This window comes from Eriocheir sinensis, chromosome 15 (genome assembly GCF_024679095.1).
Source record: "Eriocheir sinensis breed Jianghai 21 chromosome 15, ASM2467909v1, whole genome shotgun sequence".
NCBI classification, from domain to species: Eukaryota; Metazoa; Arthropoda; class Malacostraca; order Decapoda; family Varunidae; genus Eriocheir; species Eriocheir sinensis.
The window spans coordinates 5,808,005-5,826,412 of NC_066523.1; the positions used below are offsets into that span (position 1 = coordinate 5,808,005).

Consider the following 18,408-nt stretch of genomic DNA (forward strand, 5'->3'; position numbering starts at 1 on the left):
AGAGAGAGAGAGAGAGAGAGAGAGAGAGAGAGAGAGAGAGAGAGAGAGACCTAAGTAGGCGTCCGCAGATACGTTGTTACATGTGAGACATTTAATCAGTATTAGTATTATCAAACTGATATGACTGTCGCTGTCCTCGGCGTAGTCAGGAGGGCGAAAATATTTTCATTGTTGTTTGTCTGTAGAGTGCCTGTTACCATAATGTCTACAACCACAATGTCTCAAGAACAGATTGACATGGTCACCAAACACATGCACATGAGACCATCCTTAGGTGGACATCTAAACTGATGAACATTAAGGAACACTTTGATTAAATAAAAATGACTGAATCATGGCGACAAAAAAAAAGACTGACTGAATGCTTTAGCGCGACCATATGGAAAGATTGCCTGTGCCCCAAAGAAGACGTGTGAGGCTCAGCCCGGGTGGGAACATAAAGGATGACGTGATCATCAACACTTCTTGTTTTGACGATAACGATAACAAAACGTTGATGTGGTTGGTTACGCCGACTACTACTGATGCTACTACTACTATTCCAACTACTACTACTACTACTACTGCTACTACTACTACTACAAAAGCAACAATATCAGCAACAACTACTACTACTACACCAAACTACTATTACTACTTCTACAACAACAACAACAATAACAACAACAACTACTACTACTACTACTACTACTCCTACTACTACCACCCGTCTGACACCACAAATCATCATTACAGACCAGCGCTATCACCCCGACACGCCCAACTAGCCGGCGTCTGCGGGCACCCTCGGGTCACTCAGCTCAGAGGTCCCAATCTTCAAGCTGTCCAGCGTGTAGCCGAACATCTCCATATCGTCCTTGTAAACATCGATGATCCGGCGAAGTAGCGGCGTTCCCAGGGCCGAGTAGTGGGCGTTGAGGACCCGCCGCGTCTCCTCCCCCGGGCCCTTGTTGTTGTTCACCTTCAGGAGATTCACGTCCACCAGCTTGTCCATCCCGCTGGTCCTGTGGCGAAGAGGCAGGACGTGTGGGTAAGGTCTATATTATTAAGCGTGTCAGGCTCCTTTTACTACTATTTCCCAAGGCCACTGAGAAGATTAACCGGGTCTTCAGTGGTGATTTTCCCGTTCAAGATGCAGAAGTCGTGTAAAACTATGACCAGGAGCACAAAACAGGCCATGGAAATCCGAGCAACTTCTAATAGGGGCTTTTCAAACAGGCGAAATGATATGCCGAGACGTTTAATTAGAATATGGGCATAGTCTGAGGGAGTGTTGGTGTTGTTCCGGAGGAGGATAAGAAGTGAAAACCTGGAAGACAGATCGTGTGTGTGTGTGTGTGTGTGTGTGTGTTAACAGTTCCCACACACACACAGGGAAAGCCAGTCTAAGCTCTATACAATAAGTGCTATTAAGATATGGCAATAACTTAGAAGCTGCAGATAACAGTTAAAAATGAATACAGAGAGAGAGAGAGAGAGAGAGAGAGAGAGAGAGAGAGTACCATCGGTGGACTATATAGTAACCCACCTCATGACGTAGAGCATATCCTCATTGTAGGTCTCGGTGAGCACCACGGCCGTGTACTGGACGTGACAGAGGCCGCACAGCAGGGACACGGGGCGCCAGTGGGGGTCGTACTCCTCCGGCGGCCGCGACATAAGGTAGCTCACGAACTCGCGGAACGTCGGCACCACCCGCAGCGCCCCCTCCGCGGCGTACAGCTCTTCGTCAGTGTAGCTGGAGGGACCAATTAAGCAGAAAGGGCGAGATGGTTACTTTTTGGAAGGGTGTTGAGCGCCGTTTGTTTTTGCTTTGTCTTTCTTTTCTTTAACTTCCTATCTCTGTATTTCCATCTCTTGATCTGTACCTACCTACCTACCTACCCATCTATCCGTCCATCCATCTATCTATCTATTTCTTATGGCAAAGGAGACAGGCCAAGGATAAAAGAAGTCAGGAATACAAGAGAATACCAGGAATACGAGAAATACAGGAGAAAATAAGGGAGAAAGAAAAGAAGCTAAATGTTGCAAAACCTAAAACTTCGAACACACAGAAAGGACACAAGCAGCAAACATACTTTTTGTTGTGGGCGTGCTGGAGGATGAGGGGGATGTACTTCTTGGCCTGTGCAGACACGGGGTTCATTATGCCCAGCTTCTCCTTGTAACCCGAGAGGAGGCGCGTGAGGGGGTGGCGCGCCATCACCACCCGCGCGAAGTCGGTGGAGTTAAAGATCTCGTAGAACCGCGGGATGGTGGGCAGCATGAGGCCGAGCATCCTGACGGAGCCGGCGAAGGTGCGGGAGGCAAGAGAAGGTTTGATTTTAATGCTTTGTGAAAAATGGACACACAAGGGAAGATTTGTAATGTTATAAGAAGGCCATTATCAGGTAAACCTAAGGGTGAAAAAAATTATGAAGATTTCCAATTTTATGAGAAGAGATGGTTTGTTTTTAAGTCTTTGTGAAAATGGACACAAAAGGGAAGATTTGAAATGCTATAAGAAGGCCATTACCAGGTAAGCCTAAGGGAGAAAAAAATTATGAAGGTTTCCAGTTCTATGAGAAGAGATGGTTTGTTTTTAAGTCTTTGTGAAAATGGAGACAAAAGGGAAGGTTTCAAATGTTATAAGAAGGTAAGGGAGACAAAATTATGGATGTTCCGAATTTTATAAGACGGTTTGATTTTAATATTTTGCAAAATTGAAGAGGACAAAAAGGAAGGTTTCAAACGTAATAAAAAAAGGTAAAAGAGACAAAATTATGAAGGTTTCCAATTCTATAAAAAAAAGTTGAGATAAAATTAGAGAGTATTTTATGTGTTCTATGCTTTGAGAGATTTTGTCAATAAACTATAATAATAACAATTCTCTCTCTCTCTCTCTCTCTCTCTCTCTCTCTCTCTCTCTCTCTCTCTCTCTCTCTCTCTCTCTCTCTCTCTCTCTCTCTCTCTCTCACTTGTAGAAGCTCCTCCCTTGCAGAATCTTGGTGTTGTTGTAGCGGTGGGCCACGATGGACGACCAGGTGGTGGAGCCCGCCTTGTATACCACGCAGACGGCCAGGCGGTGGTCCTCCAACACCTGAATTCTAGACGGGGGAAGGAAAAAGGAAAAGGGAATTACCACCACCACCACCACCACCGTCATCGTCATCTTTATCCGACATAGTCAATCACTTGTATACTGTCTGCGTGTGGGATGGAAGAGGGAAGGGGATATTGCCACCACCATCACCACCATCACCACCATCATCACCATCATCATTGTTATCTTTATCAGCTGTGTTCTGCATGTGGGAGGAAAGATAGATAGATAAATAGAGATGGTAGCAAGGGGGGGGGAAGCAGCATTGCCAGATTATCGTATTCACCACATTGTACTTATCATTTTTAAGCCTCAAACTCAAACCTGCACAAATAACGATAGAAAATTAAAGTTAGCGTTAAAGCTGTTATTTATTGATGCCCTTTTTTTTTTTTTCTTTTTGCCATAGTTATCGGTCCAAAACTACGAAATTCAATGCGATGAGTACGATAATTTGGCAACGCTGGTGGGAAGTGAGGACAGATGACAGAGAGGTATAGAGAAACGTTATCAGTAGCAGAGACAGGAAAAGTGTGTCTAAGGGCCAGTTTTATAGTCCAGTACAGCAAATTTGTAAGTTCCCCAACCAAACACAAAGAAAGACGAAAATTCCTTGTACGACACCTCTAATGTTTGGCGTTGATGTAAAAAGGAGGAGATTTTAGGAAACCACACGGGCAATCTCTTTAGCATCTGACATTGAGTAGAGATAACGGATCATTGTGGAGAATATAGTTTGGTTCGGGCGCTTATAATGACTCGGTGTTGGACTGTCGAACTGGCCCTAAATCTTGTCCGTTCTTACCTCCACCGCTCTATTCTTCTAATCAAGGCAGGCCCGCAATCTTGGCAGGTATTTTGGGGGGACTAGAGAGCACCATAGGGTCATGAGTTTGGGGAGGGATGGGGGAGGGAAGGGGGCGAGCGAAGCAAGCATGCGCAAGTGATGTTTTTTTTTTTTTAATAAGCACTTTTATGGGCATTTTGAGGCCGATATAGAAAACACTTGTGGCTCCCTAGCCCCCAAGAAATTACGGCCCTGCTCTCTCTCTCTCTCTCTCTCTCTCTCTCTCTCTCTCTCTCTCTCTCTCTCTCTCTCTCTCTCTCTCTCTCTCCAGTCCCGTAACTTTGGCTAGAGAGCATCATAGGTTCAGGAGTTAGAGGTGAAGGTGGCGAACGAAGCGAGCATGCGCAGATGGGGTAAATGAAATAAAAAAAAAATAAGCACTTTTAGGGGCATTTTGGGCCGATATAGAAAACACTGGGGGGCTATACCCACCCTAGCCCCCCCAGATATTCCGCCCGTGCAAGGGTATAGCAAAATGGGGAAGTGGGTTAGTGGAAAAGGTACAGTTGCGGAGAGAGGAAAGACAGTAGGAGTGTATAGCTATAATTTTATGGTGTAGGTTATCCCTCCCTCCCTTCCTCATCCTCTCTCCCCGTCACTGACCTGCTACGCACAAACATGTTGAGGTTCCAGGTGACGGTCTCGTTGGGGGCGGCCTGCACGCGGCCCTCACACCGCCGCCTCAGCCTCAACACGCGCTCCTGCATCCGCCGCTGAAGGGAGAAAAGATTTACATGGATGTCCATAGATGTTCAGACCACACGTGGCAAAATTATAGTTAATCAAACGCCACCTAGACTCTGCACTTCTACTTTGGTAAATATTAAGTTGAAGGAAGGAAGAGATTTACATAAATTTACATAGATATTCAGACCCGTCAGATCCTTAAACCGAAGTGGAATAATTATGGAAAATCAAACGTCACCTAGACTTTGCATTTCTACTTTAGTAAATTAAGTCGAAGGAAGTGTAGGTCGAGCTTGTTTTTTTAATGAGAGAGAGAGAGAGAGAGAGAGAGAGAGAGAGAGAGAGAGAGAGAGAGAGAGAGAGAGAGAGAGAGAGAGAGCGTACCAATCTTACCTCTATGCGCTGTAGATCCGCATTGTCGAGTGAGGATACTGCGGTTTTGGTGGTGATAGAGGTGGTGGTGGTGGTGGTAGCCCTGGAGGAGGTGGTGGAGGTGGTTGTGGTGGTGGTGGTAGGGGTGGTAGTGGAGGTAGCTCTAGAGGTGGTTGTGGTTGTAGCTGTGGTTGTAGGGATGGTAGTCTCTGTATACGGGTCACTCAACCATTCATTCTGCAACACTGGAGGTGCGGTGCTCTACATGGGAGGGAAGTAAACACAGATATACAAACACAACACTCTACTTTCCTTCTCATGCAACGGGGTAACTAAATCATGTGACAAGATGAAGGGAGGTGAAGCAAAGAGGGAAGTGAGGAGGAAAGAAAAAAAGGACGTAAAAGGGTAGAAGGAAAAGAGGAAAGGAAGGGAAGGAAGAAAGAAGAGAAGGGTGGGAATGAGAGAAAGCAACAGCAATAAAACAAATAGAAAAGAAGAAGTAGAAAAAAAAACAGAGCAAGCGAAGAAAACAAGAAATGGAGGGGTAATAAATAAGGCAAAATATGAAAGTAAGAAAGAAAGGATAAGTAACAAGAAGGAAAAAAGTAAAAAGACATGTACCAGTCCATTTATCTTATTTTCCACAACGCCTAAATAACACAATCATCACCTCAAACCAACGTCACGTCCCTCAGTAACCATCTTGCCTTCATAACATAATTAATACTTATAGGGTCGGTACTCTCATCAAATGCTTCCACCTCTCACATAAACTATTTCAAAGGCCAAAGAGGAGATTAATCGGGTTCTAATGAGTCTTTTTAGGTTCATGGTACAGAAGGATACTCAAATTACCACCAGGGTCATATAACTACCCATGGAAATGCCCACAACTCCTACGAAAGCCTTGTCAAATATGTGTACCTACTTGGGCGCCGAAATTTTTAAGAATATGGCGCTAGCTAGACGGTAATGAGACCAGTCGTTCACCTCTTGAGTTAACCACCCCGTAATTAAAACAACACCAGGCTACAACACTCCCATACACTCCCCTCTCATCCCCTCTTCCGGCCCCCTACACCCCCTTTTTCCTTCCTAGTCCCTCCTTCCTCCAGTTCCACGTAACAGTTTATGGAAATGAGGGAGAAAGGAGGGAGGAAAGGAAAGGAGTTGAAGGAAGGGGAGAAGTGAGGGAGGAAGGAGGAAAGGGTGGGAATAAGGGAAAATAATGGAGAAAGGGAGGAAAGGAAAACAGTTGAAAGAGGGAAGGAAGGGAGAGCGGAGGAAGGGAAGGAAAAAGGTTGAAGGAAAAGAGATAAGAAAGGGAAGGAATGAGGAAAAAAAAGGAGTGATGGAAGAAAAAGGGTTGAAGGAGAAGAGGATACTGGGGAAGGAAGGAAGGAGGGAAGGAAGATAAAGGGATGAAAGAAAGAAGAGAGGAAAGTAAGTTATGGAGAGTAGGAAGGAATGAGGGAAGAAAAAGGAAAAGAGAAAGGCAAAGGGAAGGAGAGAAAAGGGAAGGAGTGAGGAAAGAACACCATGAAATTATCTTATGAAGGGTTGGAGGGGAAAAAACAAAGTGAGAAAAGGTGGAGGAATTAAATAAATGGAAAAAAAGTAAAGAGAAAGGTGGAAGAGGATAAATACAGTAACGAGAAGAAGCAGGAAGTAAAAGATAGAAGCAAGAGAAAATAAAAGTAACGAGAGGAAGGAGGAAAGAAAAAAAAAAACAGATAGAAGAGGAATAATGTGCATGATCTGAGGCCAGTGCGCACAAAACACAGTCAGAAACATACAATTTACAATCTTTCCCGCTGTGTGCAAGGAGGTGAATCGTCCGTCATATCAACAATAGCAATTTATCTTCAAGGGCTCACGAGTTTAGCGGTAAATAACTGTGCGACCTTCACACACACACACACACACACACTAAGTACGCTTTCGTCTACACACCCACAGTCCCACACCCAGAGAGAGAAAGAGAGAGAGAGAGAGAGTGTTTGCAGCGCCACGTATACCTCCTGCTGGGCGGCGCGTCTCCCTGCCTCGTCGAAAAGACTGACGAGGGCGAAACTGCACGCTGTCAGCAACAAAAGCGTCCACAGCCTTTTCCTCAGACTCTTCCCGTAGCGCTTCCAGGCCATCATCTCCACATTCCTCCCTCGATTTAAGTGCTACAGTCGCCTCCTGTGGGTGTTACAAGGCTGAGGGTTCATGGAGGGGTCACGCCGTATCCTGTGTCCTCTGCACGGTGGGTCTTTCCTTCCTGCCCAGGGTAATAAATATATCGTCCTGCCGCGGCACACGAAACCAACGTTCTCCTGAAGACTCGGTACACCAACAACGCCGGACTCCTTCGCTCACTTATCTCAGTCTAATACATAAACCCGCGACGAAGTAGATCACACACTTTATCTAAAACTGAATGATTGATTGATTATTTATTGGTACTTGTTCATAAAAAGCTGTTACGCCCTCTTTTCCTGGTGACGGGTTAATTATCTCTTTGTCTGGTCACTACTGATTCAGGAAGATTGTTGCTCTAGTTCCGGTGTGGTGTCATGAGACTTTCCAGTATCGTGAGACATCCCATCCTGAACACATACATGAATTTCGACACGGTTCTGGGATCTGTCCCACCCAAGTTTATTTATATTATTATGAAAGCAAATGATGATAATGATGTATATAACTAGGATATCAACAATCACTCTTCTTTTTCTTCTTGTGACCTGTTCCGCTTTGCACCGCTTTTTAGGTCCTCCTCTGTACTTTTTTACACTTAGATGCTTCACTTACTTACTCTGTGATAGTAAAGATTGGGTTCCGCGATGAGAAATTAAGGATGGGATGTCTTACAATACGGGATGACAGATGACACCACACCGGGGCCGCCAGTGCTTGAGAAGGCGGCAAAACAGCACTGAAGAGGTACAGCTAGAGCACAAACTTGTCTAAAACCGATACTTGTTTATAAAGAGCTACGTTTCGCCCTTTTTCTCGATAAATTATCTCTTCGTCTGGTCACTGCTGGTTCAGGAAAGATTATTGCTGGAGTTCCGGGGGCGCCATTACTTGAGAAGGAGGCAAGACGGTGCTGAAGAGGGACAACGCCGCTCAACACACTCAAGGAGACACCTAGACAATGCTCGGTGTGTCCCGCGGGTGTCTAGCGCTGAAACTCACGCCTGCTCGCGATCCTCGGCCACACCAGCACGTCAGGTGGCCGCCCCTACCCCCTCACACACACACACACACACACACGCACCGTTGATATTCAGTGGTCGCTCGTCATAAACCGTTAAGGAGGTCACCGAACTTTATGATGCAAATTGCCGTCCGGATGCATGCGCTATTATTACCACGTGGCCTCATCTTGAGTGACAACAGCTGCTTACATCATCAGACTTTCACGAGGGTGGTAGACGCTTCCGCCTCTCACGTTAACTATTTCCTAAGGCCAAAAAGAAAAGCAATCGGGTTCTCAGGAGTGTTGTTTTAGGTGCTTGGTACAGATAGGGGGTCGATCGAACTACCACCAGGATCATAAAACTACCCCTGGCAATTTTTTTTTCTTTTTTACAGCTAAGGAGACAGTTCAAGGGCGTAAAGAAAAAATATTATAAAAAAGCCCGCTATTTACTGCTCAAAACTCCTACGAAAACCTTGTCAAATATATAGGAAGCTTGAGCGATGTTATGTTTCAGAATATAACCCTCTACTTTTACCCTAAACAGATGATTCCGTCTTGCTGTTCTGTATCAATAATATCCAAGAAATAAATTGATAGCAGTGCACGTTTCATGAAATTAAGGTAGGTTGGGTTAGTGTTCAAAAGGGAATAAAGGAATAAATAAGGAATAAAGGAGTAAAAAAATAAGAGTGGAAAGTTAGCCTATTAGCCCTCCCCACCAAGCTGTGTAAAAAACTGTAAATGCAACAATACATGGATTTATACTTGCATGTGTGTGTATGTGCGTGTGTGTGTGTGTGTGAAACAAGGAAGAACACCAAGTCAAACACAATTAATATCCATAGCCTATAGATTCCTTGATGATATCCGCACACCTGCTGAACGATCCACTATACCTGTTTTGTGGTCTCACCTTGAACTATAGACCATATCCAAGGACTCTAGTTGATAATACAGGATGTAGACCACCTTTACCTATCTTACCTACATACCTACTAAATAACCAATCTGTCTATCTACATATTGTTTAGAGGCCTCACCTCAATCCACAGTCAATATTCAAGGACTTAGATTTCTTAATAATACCGTATGTCTCACCTTTACATATCCTACCTACTTACCTGTCTAACCTTCCTACCTACCTACCTGTTGTTTTGCGTAGTTGGAATTTGAGTAGCTACACTTCATCTTCCCAACCCTCCACACTTAACGCATTTTTTTCCTTCTTCATCTCTCTCCCCGGCATCATCAGGAACCTTCAGTCGCAGCGTGGAGATGCACTTGAAAGGCAGAGGTGCGCTAGAACAGGTTTGGTCAATTCATCAGGCCAAAGCTCCCGAGTAGGCTATGTGGTAGTGGTGGTGGTGGAGGTAGCGACGTGCTGGCTGCCACTCATCCACCCTTAACTTTCACTGCACATGCGCGGGCGGGGCGAGGAAAGGAGAGGGTGTGACGTCATGGTTTGTGGGTATGCATGTTGTGGGTACGTACGCCTCCATCAGGGATCAACCATCGCGTTATCTATGGAAAGTAGTGTTGATGATGATGATAATGTTGTTGGTTGGTTTGTTGGTTTGTTGGTTGGTTGTTGTTGTTTTCTAGGAGTATAGCAAGCATAGGGATTAACTGAAAATATGTTTATTGCATTACGTATACTTGTGGACATCTTGCATTCATAACCAGTGGCGTAGCTAGGTATTTATCAAAGTGGGGGGGCACCTGGGGGGTCGAACAGCTGAGTATGGGGTGGGGGGCCACAAAGCAAGTGGTACCCGGGGGCATTCTGATGTACAAAAGAAAGTTACTATATAAGGTCTATTGTAGAATCATATCACCAGTGGGTGGGCACAGGGGAGGGGGGGAGGTGGGGTCACTGGACTCTCAGGAAGGCGGGCCCCTCTCTCTCTCTCTCTCTCTCTCTCTCTCTCTCTCTCTCTCTCTCTCTCTCTCTCTCTCTCTCTTACATCTGGTGACAGCGAATGAATGTCTGAATCACACATATATACATACATACATCCTACTTTTATTCATAATTACATACATAATTATACATACTACTTTAACGCATACATACATATATACAAACATATATACATGCATACATATACGAGGTAAACCCTTGATACACACGACGCCTTACCAAGAAAGAAAAACAAAAGTGAAACGCGAGTAGCGCAAGAGTTTGACTAGAAAGCGAGAGTTGTCGAGTTGGTTGAGGTTGGCACAGGCGGACGAGACTTTGGCCGAACTGGATTGGACTGGCACAATCGGAGGAGGAGGAGGAGGAGGAGCTGGTGAAAGGAAGAACGTAAATACAACCCTCTCTATCTCTCTCTCTCTCTCTCTCTGTATATCCACCTATATCTATCTATCAATAAACAATAAAGCCTGACTATTACACCGTACCTAAAACTGTTCCATCATTTCGCTGCTCTCGTCAAGAAGGTGCATGGGAGGTAGGAGGGGTTATAAAGGGGCGCAGAACGTCGCCCGGTGCGTAGTTGAACAATCTGAAGTCGTTCTGGTAGATGTTGATGATCTGCTGCAGGAGCGGCGGTTCCAGCGTGGAGTAGTAGTCGTTGAGGAGCTGGTGGGTGTCTCCTTTGCCCCTGTTGTTGTTCTTCTTCAGCAGGAGGGTTGCGTTCACCGCCTGGCCCAAGCCGCTCGCCCTGCAGTACACCGCGGAGAATGAAGAGAAATAGAAAATATGAAAATGAGAAAAAATAGATCCTTGGCAGAAGTGTTCTACGTTTAGCAGCATATAGGAACTTGAATCGTTTTGGTACTGTCAGTGATACCTTTTCTAATTGAGAGAGAGAGAGAGAGAGAGAGAGAGAGAGAGAGAGAGAGAGAGAGAGAGAGAGAGAGAGAGAGAGAGTACTATCGGTGAACTAGTGACCCACCTCATGACATAGAGCATGTCCTCATTGTAGGTCTCGGTGAGCACCACGGCCGTGTACTGGACGTGACAGAGGCCGCACAGCAGGGACACGGGGCGCCAGTGGGGGTCGTACTCCTCTGGCGGCCGCGACACCAGGTAGCTCACGAACTCACGGAACGTCGGCACCACCCGCAGCGTGCCGTTAATATTGTACAAGTCTTCCCTCGAGTAGCTGGAAACAGCGAAATATATGACTTAGAAAAAGGAGGAAAAAGTAAAATACGCTCCTATTTTTTTTATAGCAGACTATAACCAGTAATACTTTCACAGATACTAAGCCTAAGGTTATATGACACATTTTATTCAGGCGGTGGCCGAGTGGTCAGCGTGCGGGTGTGAACCCGGGGACCTAGGTTCGAGTCCCACCGATGCACGCTAACAATTTCCAACCATCTCTGAGTGGCGGAAGATTTACCTACGTACCGCCCAGATCTCCAATCAACACTAACTTCAGCGACTTCGTTCAAGTGGAGCACCGGGGGGCATCATGGGCCAAACAAGTCTTATATCACGGCAGCCACTATAAATTAAACTCGCCTGCGCTACTAACGGGGTGGGGTTGCCCAAGAAACCCCTCCAGAGAGCCTACCGGCGCTATAGGCAGCACCTAATAAAAAAAAAAATTAAAAATAGTCTCATTGTTGCATTGGCATCCTATTTCTCTCACTGTTTACATGAAATTGCTCTTCGCTCCCTCCTTGAACTCTGCCAGCTCCTGTGATGAAGTGGAGATAGTAAATGGGATGACATGGAGAAAAGAAAGATAGCATTGGGGAACAGGCAAAGGTTGAAAGTATGTTAATGGCGAATGATATTAAAATGACTACCTCGGGGAAGTCAATCATGCGCATAACGAATAACAGATGAACGGCCAAAGTAACAGAGGGGGAATGCAGGATTTACAGGCATGAAGTCAGAATATACAAAATTCAGGCAGGTGGAAAGTGGGAATGTTCGGAGGATTAACAATGATGATGATTGGATAAATTAATGTTTTGTTTACTAAAAAAAAGAGCAGGACTGGATATTACTGGGAGAGAGGAGCAGCTTCAAGAGTATATCAAGACACCCCTCCATCCGAAATTGTCCTCTCTTTTGGCCATTCATTTGTGCTTTTTTTTTTATATAGGTACAGTAATTAGCGGGCTTTATTAATTTATTTTTGCCCTTGAGCTGCTTCCTTTACTGTAAAAAAAAATGGATAAAGAGGGAGTCACTAAGTCTACAGACCAACCTGTGGCCGCGGGTGTGGCGGAGGATGAGGGGGCTGTAGTATCTGGCCTGGGAGGAGACGTGGCTCTGGTCCTCGATCCTGTCTTTGTAGGCCGACAGCAGGCGCTCCAGCGGGTGCCTCGCCATCACGGCCCTCAGGAAGAGCGATGACCTCGACACCTCCTGGAACCGCTCCCTCGTGGCCTTTAGCATCTCGATCAACCTGGTGAAAACTGATGTAAAAAAGGACAAATTGCGGAGCGAGCGAAGCGGAAGGAGCACATTGCTGTTGTTACATTATTCGTGCGTGTAAAGTGTGTGCGTGCCTGCGTTCAGGCACACGTATTTCTCCTCAACTAGGTAATAATATTGATAATAATAATAATAATAATAATAATAATAATAATAATAATAATAATAATAATAATAATAATAATAATACATAAATAGTGATCCAGTCAGAAGATAAGAAACAAACACTGTCCGAGACGCAGGCTCCCTTGACGCCTGCCTGTGCTTGCTGTATAGTGTAGGAAAAGTTGTGTAACAACTGAGAAACTGTATTGTAGCTCTTAGGATGAGAGACCAGTGCATGGCAGTACAGCTGTGGTGGCGATTCATCGAAATCAATAAATTGTATAGGTTCAAACGACCATGCGAAGCATATCATTTGAAAGCTTTTGAATTAGAGACCTCGCGAAAAAGTGTTCCCACCCCGGTCACACACAAAGAAAAGAAACATCGAAATGAGAAAACTGTAAGAATTCCAAAATCCGCGAACGTCGCTCGCTCCGAAATTATCATTATACACTTATTATACACAGTGCAAGATTTAAAGCCTGAAAAATGAAAATTCTACAAGTTTAAATGTGTCATTTCGCCACACCCGTGACAGGTAATCACTATTCATGCCTAGATCTTGATTCATGCAATTCCTCTCTTTGTATGCGTGCGAGCGGATAAGTTTCTCACTACACCCTCTACCTACTGCTTATGCTATACTCCCAAAGCCTCGAGACAGTTTTGTTTTGTTCAGTGAGTCATTCGTTCTACTTGTATAATGAGTATCAGACGCTTGCCCTCCCGGGGGCCTCGTCGTTCTTTGGCTTACTTGTAGAACTTCCTCGTCTTGAGGATCTCCGTGTTGTTGTAGCGGTGCGCCACGATGGAGTTCCACGTGGTTGAGCCCGCCTTGAAGACCACGCACACCATGAGGCGGTGCTCCTCCAGCACCTGCGTCCTGCCGGCCACCAGAGAGTGTTAGTGCTAAGGCGGCACCACACACACACACACACACACACACACGCGTTTGGGTATGTCATCCAACTCGTACACACCCTTCCTTGTAGTACATATATCATAAAAAAAAACAATCTGAATAAACTATATATTAACTATTGCAATAAGGAAGAATGATCTTACAGAGTCCTATTATGGCACTAGATCATTCTTACACTTCTCTGCAATGTTGCAACGTAGTATCGTAGTATCTTTCTTGGTACAAGTACTAATAGGAATACTGCGTACATAATGTCTAATATGTCTTACAGCTTACTCAAATTACGTATACCAACAAAGAACACTTCATAACACTTTCACACGCCCCAGGCCATGAAAAAAAAAAATCCTCATCCTCGTAGTCATTTATTTATTTATGAAGTGGCGCACCTTTTGGTATAGTTGTTAAGTCATTCTAGGGTGTGAGAGTTCTAATATTTGACTTAACTTTCTTGCCTTCATCACAGGCTGACTGAAAAAGGACGAGTTTCTTTTTGCGCTTTCCCTAAAAAAAAAAAAAAAAAAAAAAAAAAAAAAAATCGGCAGGGGTGACAGGGGTGAGGGTAACGAAATGACATCTTGTAGAAATAGTTGTGTCAGACGAAACCTGAGTGAAAAGACGTGCTGGTGTGTAATGGGAAAACGACGTGCGCGCGGTTCATGGAAAAAAAAAATAGTTGTGTCTGACGAAACCTGAGTGAAAAGACGTGCTGGTGTATAATGGGAAAACGACGTGCGTGCGGTTCATGGAAAAAAAAAATAGTTGTGTCTGACGAAACCTGAGTGAAAAGACGTGCTGGTGTGTAATGGGAAAACGACGTGCGTGCGGTTCATGGAAAAAAAAAAAATAGTTGTGTCTGACGAAACCTGAGTGAAAAGACATGCTGGTGTGTAATGGGAAAACGACGTGCGTGCGGTTCATGGAAAAAAAAAAAAAAAACGTGACGCATGATAGCCAGACCTGAGACGGGTTGCCTCAGCCATGGCCGCGGCGGCGACCTCGCTGGGGGCAGGCATCCCCGCGCACACACTCTCCAGCCTCTCCACGCGCTCCTGCATCCGCATCTGAGGGAGGGGAAGAAGGTGTGCGGTGATAAGTGATCTTTCTGCAACGCCATTACCATACATTTTTTTTTTTACAGCAAAGGAGACAGCACAAGGGCACACACAAAAAAGCCCGCTACTCGCTGCTCCTGTAAAGAATCCGAAGAGGTGGCCGAAAGAGCAGTCATTTACGTGAGGTACATATTATTAAACGTATCGGGCTCCCATATTAAGACTATTTCCCAAGGCTACAGAGAAGAGTGGCCGGGTTTTCAAGGTTGCTTTTTCCCGTTGAAGATGCAGTTAACTCCATATTCCTAAACGTATCGGGCTCCCATTACGACAAATTTCCAAGGCCACAGAGAAGATTAACCGGTTTTCAGGGGTGATTTTCCCGTTCAAGGTGTAGAAGTTGTGTAAAACTATCACCAGGATCACAAAAGTCTATGAAATCCCATCAGCTTAGATCTACGAGAGGCTTTTCAAACAGACTTACTGAGGGGCCCGATACGTTAGGGGCTATCACACTGGGCAAATTTTCCGTGGATCTTCAGTCAAACCACGATTTCCGCTGGCGTGGTTCTCATATTTCCGTGGTTTTCTGACGTGTCCATGATCTTCCAAAGCTACGGTAGATTTCACCGAATGACGACGGTATTACTCACCATCATCATCAGCAGCAACAACAAGAAGAAACAAATGAGAGCCACGCTAGTGGAAATCGTGGTTGACTGAAGATCCACGGAAAATTTGCCCAGTGTAATAGCCCCTTGAGAGAGAGAGAGAGAGAGAGAGAGAGAGAGAGAGAGAGAGAGAGAGAGAGAGAGAGAGAGAGAGAGAGAGAACAAGAAGGTGGGGCGAGTGACGAGTTTGGCGTATGAAAACTAAAAATAAGAAACTGAAAAAAAAAAAATCGTTCTCCTTGACAGACGCGACATGAGAGAAGGTGAACAGGTTGGTGCGTGAGGAGGCAGGCGAGTGAAGGACGTGGCTGGTCTCTGAAGGTCCGGTGAACAAAAAATAAGTAATATAATAATGATAATAGTAGTAGTAGTAGTAGTAGTAGTAGTAGTAGTAGTAGTAGTAGTAGTAGTAGTAGTAGCAGTAGTAGTAATAACAATAAATATCGAGATTCTAGATAATAGTCTTTACCATCTCAAATTTATTACACGGAACTTCACTTATATTTTGCCATTGGTCATCCTTATTTCACTTCCTAGAGTACCTAAACATATAACCTCCTGGACGCCAACCATTAGTGTGTCATAGAACTGCTCCCACGCAAATATAGTAATGACGGAACTCGTGTCCTGCTTACCGGGAGATGGCTGGCGGAGCTACTGCGAGAACTCGTCGCTAAGAGCAGGAAGAAGACGCCGGTGAGCATCGCGAGGGAGGCCAGCACCATCCGCCGCGGCGAGAGTGCGACAGCCACACTCCGCAGCCGCACCAGCACCAGGGTGAGCATGATGACCTGACCTGTGGGAGGGGCACGAGTGTCTGCTGACGTCTCCTTCACTTCACTGACTTATAACCATTCCTGCTGTGGAGGGCATTATGGTTGATGTCCAGCGATTACGGTTGATGTTTAGGTTGATGTCTAGTGCAACACATGCCCATTGGCTGTCGCTGTTGCCGAGCATGGGGTTAGTGCAACACAAGATCTATAGAACAGTGCCACATACGAAGCACTGTCACACCTTGCTCACCTCGGCTTCAAATGACGTAACATAGACGCGCATCACTCCCACACCACACGTACACTCCCTAATGCCGCACGGCACTCTCGCTGGCTGGACTGTTTCTGTGAAGTACAACACTCACAGGCGGACTCTGGCCAGGACCGCTAAAAAAGCCACAGTCTCGGGATCATGTGCACCGCGGCGGCCACAAACTCGCGTAAGCCACCAGCGATGCGTCGGGCCACTGAACTACAGCACCACCACGCACGGCGGCTTGACATGCAGCTTGTTGGGCCGGGCCGAGTATCAGGGCAGGCGAGGCACGAAATACACTAAATTAAATAGGTCATTAACTTTTTGGTCCTGCGTACACACACACACACACACACACACACACAAACACAGATGCACGCACGACCTCCACACCTCACACACCTCCCGATCAACGGCGCACGCATAACTGGCAGCAGCGGAGAGCCGAGAGCAGACAACCCGCAGCCCCACACCTGGGCGGGTCTAGGTCGCGATGCGGTAGCGGTGCCACGTTTCTTTTTGCAACATTTTTATCGGCTTGTCCATCTTGTTGTTGTTGTTCTTCTTTTCTGCCACGTTTCTTTTTGCAACATTTTTATCGGCTTGGCCATCTTGTTGTTGTTGTTCTTTTCTGCCACGTTTCTTTTTGCAACATTTTTATCGGCTTGTCCATCTTGTTGTTGTTGTTGTTCTTTTCAAGTTGTTTTCCTGGCTTGTAGACATGACATTGTATAATAACATTTGTTAGCCCTGATGAACCCTACAACATGGCATTATAAACAAAGTCAGCTTTTTTTTTTTTTTTACGTCTTGGCCTGTGGAGCCGGCAGGCCTTCATAGAAGGGTCTGATGGTCGGCCCCAGCCCGTTGTGGCGCAGGCAAGTGTTTATAGTGGCGCCATCTTTACTTTTCAGCATTTTCCATTTTAGACCCCTATAGTGCATAATATAAATTGTTGGGGGGATGTTGGAGGGACATGCGACACCGATCTAGCAGTTTTTGTGCTATTAACACTTGTTTTACATATCTACTGTGGCGTCACATCCTGTTCGTGATGGTGCAGTGACAGGGTTACGTATGATACATTACGCACGTGCATGGAAGAACAAACGAAACCTCACTGAAGCACTGATGAGCGATTGGGTCACCGCTGCCTACAAAGTGCATAGCGTCATCATCCAAGTTCGCGGTGACGTCGCAAAGGTGCCTCCAATGTGATCGTTTTTAGATTTAGCGGACTAATTCTGAAGGGCGCTCAGTAAATTTTCATGCATGTGTTGTAAATCAACCAAAGTATTAGTGAATAATATGAAGATTACATGCGAGGGTGCTGGACGCGTTCGAATCCCAGCCTGGGCAATCGGCGCGCAGCTCACCCAACTGTTCATCCTCCCTTTCGGGATGGTCGATAAATGGGTAACTGGGGAAACCGGGGAAAAGCAAACTGTGGCAACCCAGAAGTCACACTGATCGTGTTCCAGGGTAATGGGTTATCTCCCGCCATAGGTTCAAGGGATTTGAACACTGAGGCCACGCGCAGCTTTGACGTACGCCCTCAACCTTGACTTTATTACCTTTCTAATGGTGCCATGTGGAGGGCTTAGAGGTTCTAACCCGCGACTGGTATTTTTCCTGGTCCTGTTCATCTCCCATTCCTTCCTCAGCCCCTGTAATATCACTTCCAATCTCTTCATATAAATCATCCCACTTCAGTTTGTTACAATTTGGCCCTACGTACCCTTTGTTTGCCTAGTGTTAGAATATCATTGATCCAATCCAATTAATGAATTCATAAGAAAAAGCAGGATAATAGAATGTGCAGTAAAATATTAAAAGGGAATTGCATGCATAATACAAACACATTAAAAGAAGAGAAAAATATTTGGCACCTTTGTTGAATTATTCAACAATCCAATATTATTACCACTTACAATGCAAGTGGTAAGTAACTGAAATAAGTAGAACTGTGCATTGCAAAGGCTTAATATCATTTTAACATCAGTATGAAAGTTAAAATTATTAAAATTAACA

General features: G+C 45.2%; 2 protein-coding genes across 4 annotated transcripts; both read right to left on the reverse strand.

Moving 5' to 3' along the window:
* Nucleotides 1-49: 49 nt before the first annotated feature.
* LOC126998825 (carbohydrate sulfotransferase 11-like) lies at nucleotides 50-9,462 on the reverse strand. 2 transcript variants are annotated; one of them, XM_050860957.1, is made up of 7 exons: nucleotides 9,334-9,462; nucleotides 5,013-5,252; nucleotides 4,536-4,645; nucleotides 2,961-3,089; nucleotides 2,082-2,282; nucleotides 1,529-1,738; nucleotides 50-1,004 (listed from the first exon to the last, which is right to left on the reverse strand). In XM_050860957.1, exons 1-7 carry the CDS (start codon nucleotides 9,373-9,375, stop codon nucleotides 764-766), a joined length of 1,173 nt encoding a protein of 390 aa, XP_050716914.1. In that variant the 5' UTR covers nucleotides 9,376-9,462; the 3' UTR covers nucleotides 50-763. The 2 variants fall into 2 exon arrangements, with proteins under 2 accessions (XP_050716914.1, XP_050716913.1); XM_050860956.1 differs by lacking the exon at nucleotides 9,334-9,462 and adding an exon at nucleotides 7,013-7,534.
* A 123-nt stretch (nucleotides 9,463-9,585) lies between these two features.
* Nucleotides 9,586-18,360, reverse strand: LOC126998826 (carbohydrate sulfotransferase 11-like). Of its 2 annotated transcripts, none has more exons than XM_050860958.1 (7): nucleotides 15,981-18,360; nucleotides 14,580-14,683; nucleotides 13,452-13,580; nucleotides 12,363-12,563; nucleotides 11,091-11,300; nucleotides 10,594-10,856; nucleotides 9,586-9,708 (listed from the first exon to the last, which is right to left on the reverse strand). In XM_050860958.1, the coding sequence occupies exons 1-6, from the start codon at nucleotides 16,128-16,130 to the stop codon at nucleotides 10,625-10,627; spliced, it is 1,026 nt and encodes a 341-aa protein (XP_050716915.1). In that variant the 5' UTR covers nucleotides 16,131-18,360; the 3' UTR covers nucleotides 9,586-9,708; nucleotides 10,594-10,624. The 2 variants fall into 2 exon arrangements, with proteins under 2 accessions (XP_050716915.1, XP_050716916.1); XM_050860959.1 differs by lacking the exon at nucleotides 9,586-9,708 and having other exon boundaries at nucleotides 10,088-10,856; nucleotides 15,981-16,141; nucleotides 16,372-18,360.
* Between the last annotated feature and the right edge of the window lie 48 nt (nucleotides 18,361-18,408).

What these genes read in the sequence shown, in the direction of transcription:
- LOC126998825 (XM_050860956.1), bottom strand. Translation starts at nt 7,141, where the DNA reads ATGATGGCCTGGAAGCGCTACGGGAAGAGTCTGAGGAAAAGGCTGTGG. An exon ending in GACGCGCCGCCCAGCAGGAG is followed by an intron (nt 5,253 to 7,012) that starts GTATACGTGGCG and finishes CCTCCCATGTAG; the next exon opens with AGCACCGCACCTCCAGTGTT. An exon ending in CGGATCTACAGCGCATAGAG is followed by an intron (nt 4,646 to 5,012) that starts GTAAGATTGGTA and finishes TTCTCCCTTCAG; the next exon opens with CGGCGGATGCAGGAGCGCGT.
- LOC126998826 (XM_050860958.1), bottom strand. Translation starts at nt 16,130, where the DNA reads ATGCTCACCCTGGTGCTGGTGCGGCTGCGGAGTGTGGCTGTCGCACTC. An exon ending in CGCCACACCCGCGGCCACAG is followed by an intron (nt 11,301 to 12,362) that starts GTTGGTCTGTAG and finishes CGCTGTTTCCAG; the next exon opens with CTACTCGAGGGAAGACTTGT. An exon ending in GACATGCTCTATGTCATGAG is followed by an intron (nt 10,857 to 11,090) that starts GTGGGTCACTAG and finishes GGTGTACTGCAG; the next exon opens with GGCGAGCGGCTTGGGCCAGG.